General features: G+C 42.1%; 1 protein-coding gene across 1 annotated transcript; it reads left to right on the forward strand.

The window, feature by feature from the left end:
- The first annotated feature begins 4,484 nt into the window (after nt 1-4,484).
- Nucleotides 4,485-6,947, forward strand: LOC123755871 (uncharacterized). The gene is made up of 4 exons (XM_069340068.1): nt 4,485-4,942; nt 5,479-5,507; nt 5,602-6,303; nt 6,472-6,947. Exons 1-4 carry the CDS (start codon nt 4,485-4,487, stop codon nt 6,945-6,947), a joined length of 1,665 nt encoding a protein of 554 aa, XP_069196169.1.
- Nucleotides 6,948-6,982: the final 35 nt, after the last annotated feature.

The raw sequence follows: 6,982 nt of genomic DNA on the forward strand, positions 1-6,982 counted from the left end.
TGGTGTTTGATGATATATTTGTTGAGGTTGAACTTTCAGTGGTGGTTGTAGTGTTAGCTGTGGTACTGGAAGTCAGTGTTGAGGTCGATGTTGTAGTGGTAGCTGTTGTAGTGGAAGGCAATGTTAAGGTAGATGTGATTGTTGTCGTTGAGGTGGATGTGGTAGTTGTCGTTAAGAAAGATGTAATTGTAATTGTAGAGGTACTTGTTGTGGTGGAGGTTGATGTGGTAGTTGCAGTGGATGGTGGAGTGGTAGTGTTAGTGGTAGCTTGTATTGTGGTTTTCAATGTGGTAGTTTGTTGGCTAATGCAACACGCACATCCTGGTGAGCACGCTGATGTTATGAAATTGTTTTGACATTTAATTTCTGCTTTCAATTTGGGAAAACATTTGCTGATGCATTTGTTATTGTGAGTAATGAAATGACATTTCTTGTGAGTTGTGGAACTGGTGAGAGTAGTCGTCAATTTTGGTGTAATGGTAACAGTTGCATTTGTTGGGGTTGATGTTACGGTGGTAGTTACGATCTTGGTGGTTTTGGTTGTCGTAGAGAAAACTTTAATCGTGGTGGAGATCAATGTGGAAGTTGTCGTTGATGTCGATGGGGAAGTTGTCGTTGATGTCGATGTGGTAGTTTTAGTTGAAGAGGTCGATTTGGTAGTTGTCGATATCTTAGCAGAGATAGATGTTGTGGTTGTTCTGGTGGAAGTCGATGTTGTAGCTGTTTTGGAGGTGGATGTTGAAGTTATTCTGGTGGAGGTCGATATGGTAGTTGTTGTGGATGAAGTCGATGTTGGTATCAATATAGTAGTGGTGGCTGTTGCGGTAGTTGTCCTTGTAGAAATGAATGTTGAGGTCGATGTATTATTTGTCGTGGTGGAGGTCGATGTAGTAGTAGTCGTTGATGTGGTAGTAGGCGTTTCAGATGTCGATGTGTAAGTTGTGGATGTCTTGATGGTCTTTGATGTTATATTTGTTGAGGTTGAACTTTCAGTGGTGGTTGTAGTGTTAGCTGTGGTAGTCGAAGTCAATGTTGAGATCGACGTTGTAGTGGAAGTCAATGTTGAGGTCGACGTTGTAGTGGTAGCTGTTGTAGTGGAAGTCGTCGATGAGTCGTCAGATGTTGAGGTCGATGTGGTAGTTGTAGTAGTGGAGGTCGATGTAGGAGTTGTCGTTTTTGAGGTCGATATAGCAGTTGTGTTGGATGTCAATATGGTATTTTCAGTGGATGGTGTAGTAGCAGAAGCTTGTGTTGAGATTTTCATTGTGGTAGTTTGTTCCTTGGTGCAACACACACAGCCAGGTGTGCACGCTGATGTTATGAAATTGTTTTGACATTTAATGGCTGCTTTCCATTTGGGAAAACATTTGGTGATGCATTTGCTGTTGTGAGTAATGAAATGACACTTTTTGTGTGGTGTTGTACTGGTGAGAGTTGTTGTCGATGTGCTTGTTGTGGTGACAGTGGTTGTTGTTTCTGTTGATATTATAGTTATGATCGTGGTGGATGGAGTAGTTGTCGTTGGTGTGGTAGTAGGCGTTTCAGAGGTCGATGTGTAAGTTGTTGATGTCTTGGGGGTCTTTGAAGTTATATTTGTTGAGGTTGAATTTGCAGTGGTGGTTGTAGTGTTAGCTGTGGTAGTGGAAGCGAATGTTGAGGTAGATGTTTTTGAAGTTGTAGTGGTAGCTGTTGTAGTGGAAGTCAATGTTGAGGTGGATGTGGTAGTTGTCGTTAAGGTAGATGTAGTTGAAGTCGTAGAAGTACTTGCCGTGGTGGGGGTTGATGAGGTAGTTGCAGTGGATGGTGGAGTGGTAGTTTTGACAGTTGAAAGTAATGTTGCAGTCGATGTAGTAGTTGTCGTTGGTGTGGTAGTAGGTGTTTCAGAGGTCGATGTGTAAGTTGTGGATATTTTGGTGGTCTCTGATGTTATATTTGTTGAGGTTTTAATCGTAGAGGTGGTTGTAGTTTCAGTGGTGGTTGTAGTGTTAGCTATGGTAGTCGAAGTCACTGTTGAGGTCGATGTTGAGGTAGATGTGGTAGTTGTCGTTGAACTGGATGTGGTAGTTGTCGTTGAGGAGGATGTAGTAGTTGTGGTTAAGGTCGATGTAGCTGTATTTGTAGAGATATTTGTCGTGGTGGAGGTTGATGTGGTAGTTGCAGTGGATGGTGGAGTGGTAGTACTAGTGGTAGCTTGTATTGTGGTTTTCAATGTGGTAGTTTGTTGGCTAATGCAACACGCACATCCTGGTGAGCACGCTGATGTTATGAAATTGTTTTGACATTTAATTTCTGCTTTCAATTTGGGAAAACATTTGCTGATGCATTTGTTATTGTGAGTAATGAAATGACATTTTTTGTGAGTTGTGGAACTGGTGAGAGTAGTCGTCAATTTTGGTGTAATGGTAACAGTTGCATTTGTTGGGGTTGATGTTACGGTGGTAGTTACGATCTTGGTGGTTTCGGTTGTCGTAGAGAAAACTTTAATCGTGGTGGAGATCAATGTGGAAGTTGTCGTAGAAGTCGATGTGGTAGTTTTAGTTGAAGAGGTCGATATGGTAGTTGTCGATATCTTAGCGGAGATAGATGTTGTGGTTGTTCTGGTGAAAGTCGATGTTGTAGCTGTTTTGGAGGTGGATGTTGAAGTTATTCTGGTGGAGGTCGATATGGTAGTTGTTGTGGATGAAGTTGATGTTGATGTCAATATAGTAATGGTAGCTGTTGAGGTAGTTGTCCTAGAAGAAGGGAATTTTGAGGTCGATGTATTATTTGTCGTGGTGGAGGTCGATGTAGTAGTAGTCGTTGATGTGGTAGTAGGCGTTTCAGATGTCGATGTGTAAGTTGTGGATGTCTTGATGGTCTTTGATGTTATATTTGTTGAGGTTGAACTTTCAGTGGTGGTTGTAGTGTTAGCTGTGGTAGTCGAAGTCAATGTTGAGGTCGACGTTGTAGCGGTAGCTGTTGTAGTGGAAGTCAATGTTGAGGTCGATGTGGTAGTTTGGGTTGAGGTCGATGTTGTAGATGTCGTTAAGGTAGATGTGGTTGTAATCGTAGATATACTTGTCGTGGTGGAGGTCGATGTTTTGGTGAACTTTGTTGTAGAGGAAGTCGAAGTTGTTGTAGTTGTGGAAGTCGATTTGGGAGTTCTCGTAATAGAGTTCGATGTTGTAATCGTTGTGGGCGTCGATTTAGAAATTGTCATAGTGGAGGTCGATGGTGTGGTGAAATTTGTTGTAGTGGTAGTTTTCATAGTTGAAAGTAATGCTGTAGTCGATGTGGTAGTTGTAGTGCTGGAGGTCGATGTGGTACTTGTCGTGGTAGAGGTCGATGTAGTGGTTGTCGTTTGTGTGGTAGTAGGCATTTCAGAGGTCGATGTGTAAGTTGTGGATATTTCGGTGGTCTCTGATGTTATATTTGTTGAGATTGAACTTGCAGTGGTGGTTGTAGTGTTAGCTGTTGTAGTGGAAGCCAATGTTGAGGTCGATGTGGTAGTTGTCGTTGAGGTGGATTTGGTAGTTGTCGTTAAGGTCGATGTATTTGTACTCGTAGAGATACTTGTAGTGCTGGAGGTCGATGTGGTAGTTGTCGTGGTGGAGGTCGATGTAGTTGTCGTCGTTTTTGAGGTCGATATAGCAGTTGTGTTGGATGTCAATATGGTATTTTCAGTGGATGGTGTAGTAGCGGAAGCTTGTGTTGAGATTTTCATTGTGGTAGTTTGTTCCTTGGTGCAACACGCACAGCCAGGTGTGCAAGCTGATGTTATGAAATTGTTTTGACATTTAATGGCTGCTTTCCATTTGGGAAAACATTTGGTGATGCATTTGTTGTTGTGAGTAATGAAATGACATTTTTTGTGTGGTGTTGTACTGGTGAGAGTTGTTGTCGATGTTCTTGGTGTGGTGACAGTGGTTGTTGTTTCTGTTGATGTTATAGTTATGATCGTGGTGGATGGAGTAGTTGTCCTTGACGTGGTAGTAGGCGTTTCAGAAGTCGATGTGTAAGTTGTGGATGTGTTGGTGGTCTCTGATGTTATATTTGTTGAGGTTGAACTTTCAGTGGTTGTTGAAGTGTTAGTTGTGGTAGTGGAAGTCAATGTTGAGGACAATAGTGTAGTTGTTGTAGTGGAAGTCAGTGTTGAAGTGGATGTGTTAGTTGTCGTTGAGGTGGATGTAGTAGTTGTCGTTAAGGTCGATGTGCTTGTATTCGTATAGATATTTGTCGTGGTGGAGGTTGATGTGGTAGCAGCAGTGGATGGTGGAGTTGTAGTATTTGTGGTAGCTTGTACTGTGGTTTTCAATGTAGTAGTTTGTTGGCTAATGCAACACGCACATCCCGGTGAGCACGCTGATGTTATGAAATTGTTTTGACATTTAATTTCTGCTTTCAATTTGGGAAAACATTTGCTGATGCATTTGTTATTGTGAGTAATGAAATGACATTTCTTGTGAGTTGTGGAACTGGTGAGAGTAGTCGTCAATTTTGGTGTAATGGTAACAGTTGCATTTGTTGGGGTTGATGTTACGGTCGTAGTTACGATCTTGGTGGTTTCGGTTGTCGTAGAGAAAACTTTAATCGTGGTGGAGATCAATGTGGAAGTTGTCGTTGATGTCGATGGGGAAGTTGTCGTTGATGTCGATGTGGTAGTTTTAGTTGAAGAGGTCGATTTGGGTGTTGTCGATATCTTTGTGGAGAGAGATGTTGTGGTTGTTCTGGTGGAAGTCGAGGGTGTAGCTATTTTGGAGGTGGATGTTGAAGTTATTCTGTTGGAAGTTGATATGTTAGTTGTTGTGGATGAAGTCGACGTTGATGTCAATATAGTAGTGGTAGCTGTTGTGGTAGTTGTCCTAGTAGAAGTGAATGTTGAGGTCGATGTATTATTTGTCGTGGTAGAGGTCGATGTAGTAGTAGTCGTTGATGTGGTAGTAGGGGTTTCAGATGTCGATGTGTAAGTTGTGGATGTCTTTGTGGTGTCTGATGTTATATTTGTTGAGTTTGAACTTTCAGTGGTTGTTGTAGTGTTAGCTGTGGTAGTCGAAGTCAATGTTGAGGTCGACGTTGTAGTGGTAGCTGTTGTAGTGGAAGCCAATGTTGAGGTCGATGTGGTAGTTGTCGTTGAGGTGGATTTGGTAGTTGTCGTGGTGGAGGACAATGAATGAGTTGTCGTTTTTGAGGTCGATATAGCAGTTGTGTTGGATGTCAATATGGTATTTTCAGTGGATGGTGTAGTAGCGGAAGCTTGTGTTGAGATTTTCATTGTGGTAGTTTGTTCCTTGGTGCAACACGCACAGCCAGGTGTGCAAGCTGATGTTATGAAATTGTTTTGACATTTAATGGCTGCTTTCCATTTGGGAAAACATTTGGTGATGCATTTGTTGTTGTGAGTAATGAAATGACACTTTTTGTGTGGTGTTGTACTGGTGAGAGTTGTTGTCGATGTGCTTGTTGTGGTGACAGTGGTTGTTGTTTCTGTTAATATTATAGTTATGATCGTGGTGGATGTAGTAGTTGTCGTTGGTGTGGTAGTAGGCGTTTCAGAGGTCGATGTGTAAGTTGTGGATGTCTTGGGGGTCTTTGATGTTGTATTTGTTGAGGTTGAACTTTCAGTGGTGGTTGTAGTGTTAGCTGTGGTAGTGGAAGTCAATGTTGAGGTCGACGTTGTAGTGTTAGCTGTCGTAGTGGAAGTCAATGTTGAGGTAGACGTGGTAGTGGTAGCTGTTGTAGTGGAAGTCAATGTTGAGGTCGACGTTGTAGTGTTAGCTGTCGTAGTGGAAGTCAATGTTGAGGTCGACGTGGTAGTGGTAGCTGTTGTAGTGGAAGTCAATGTTGAGGTCGACGTTGTAGTGTTAGCTGTGGTAGTGGAAGTCAATGTTGAGGTCGACGTTTTAATGTTAGCTGTTGTAGTGGAAGTCAATTTTGAGGTCGACGTGGTAGTGGTAGCTGTTGTAGTGGAAGTCAATGTTGAGGTCGACGTTGTAGTGTTAGCTGTGGTAGTAGAAGTCAATGTTGAGGTCGACGTTGTACTGTTAGCTGTTGTAGTGGAAGTCAATGTTGAGGTCGACGTTGAAGTGCTAGCTGCTGTAGTGGAAGTCAATATTGTATTTGTTGTAGTGTTAGCTTTCGAAGTGGAAGTGAATGTTGAGGTAGATGTTTTAGAAGTTGTAGTTGTAGCTGTTGTAGTGGAAGTTAATGTTGAGGTGGATGTGGTAGTTGTCGTTAAGGTAGATGTAGTTGAAGTCGTACTTGTCGTGGTGGGGGTTGATGAGATAGTTGCAGTGGATGGTGGAGTGGTAGTGTTAGTGGTAGCTTGTATTGTGGTTTTCAATGTGGTAGTTTGTTGGCTAATGCAACACGCACATCCTGGTGAGCACGCTGATGTTATGAAATTGTTTTGACATTTAATTTCTGCTTTCAATTTGGGAAAACATTTGCTGATGCATTTGTTATTGTGAGTAATGAAATGACATTTCTTGTGAGTTGTGGAACTGGTGAGAGTAGTCGTCAATTTTGGTGTAATGGTAACAGTTGCATTTGTTGGGGTTGATGTTACGGTCGTAGTTACGATCTTGGTGGTTTCGGTTGTCGTAGAGAAAACTTTAATCGTGGTGGAGATCAATGTGGAAGTTGTCGTTGAAGTCGATGTGGTAGTTTTAGTTGAAGAGGTCGATATGGTAGTTGTCGATATCTTAGCGGAGATAGATGTTGTGGTTGTTCTGGTGGAAGTCGATGTTGTAGCTGTTTTGGAGGTGGATGTTGAAGTTATTCTGGTGGAGGTCGATATGGTAGTTGTTGTGGATGAAGTTGATGTTGATGTCAATGTAGTAGTGGTAGCTGTTGTGGTAGTTGTTCTAGAAGAAGTAAATTTTGAGGTCGATGTATTATTTGTCGTGGTGGAGGTCGATGTAGTAGTAGTCGTTGATGTGGTAGTAGGGGTTTCAGATGTCGATGTGTAAGTTGTGGATGTCTTTGTGGTGTCTGATGTTATATT

This window comes from Procambarus clarkii, chromosome 43, assembly GCF_040958095.1.
Source record: "Procambarus clarkii isolate CNS0578487 chromosome 43, FALCON_Pclarkii_2.0, whole genome shotgun sequence".
In the NCBI taxonomy this organism is placed as follows: Eukaryota; Metazoa; Arthropoda; class Malacostraca; order Decapoda; family Cambaridae; genus Procambarus; species Procambarus clarkii.

Bases quoted from the DNA above. Each gene is read 5' to 3' on its own strand.
- LOC123755871 (XM_069340068.1), top strand. From the start codon at position 4,485: ATGGTAACAGTTGCATTTGTTGGGGTTGATGTTACGGTCGTAGTTACG. The intron at 4,943-5,478 runs GTAAGTTGTGGA...TTAATATTATAG, and splicing joins GGGGTTTCAGATGTCGATGT to TTATGATCGTGGTGGATGTA. The intron at 6,304-6,471 runs GTATTGTGGTTT...ATTTCTTGTGAG, and splicing joins GGTAGTGTTAGTGGTAGCTT to TTGTGGAACTGGTGAGAGTA.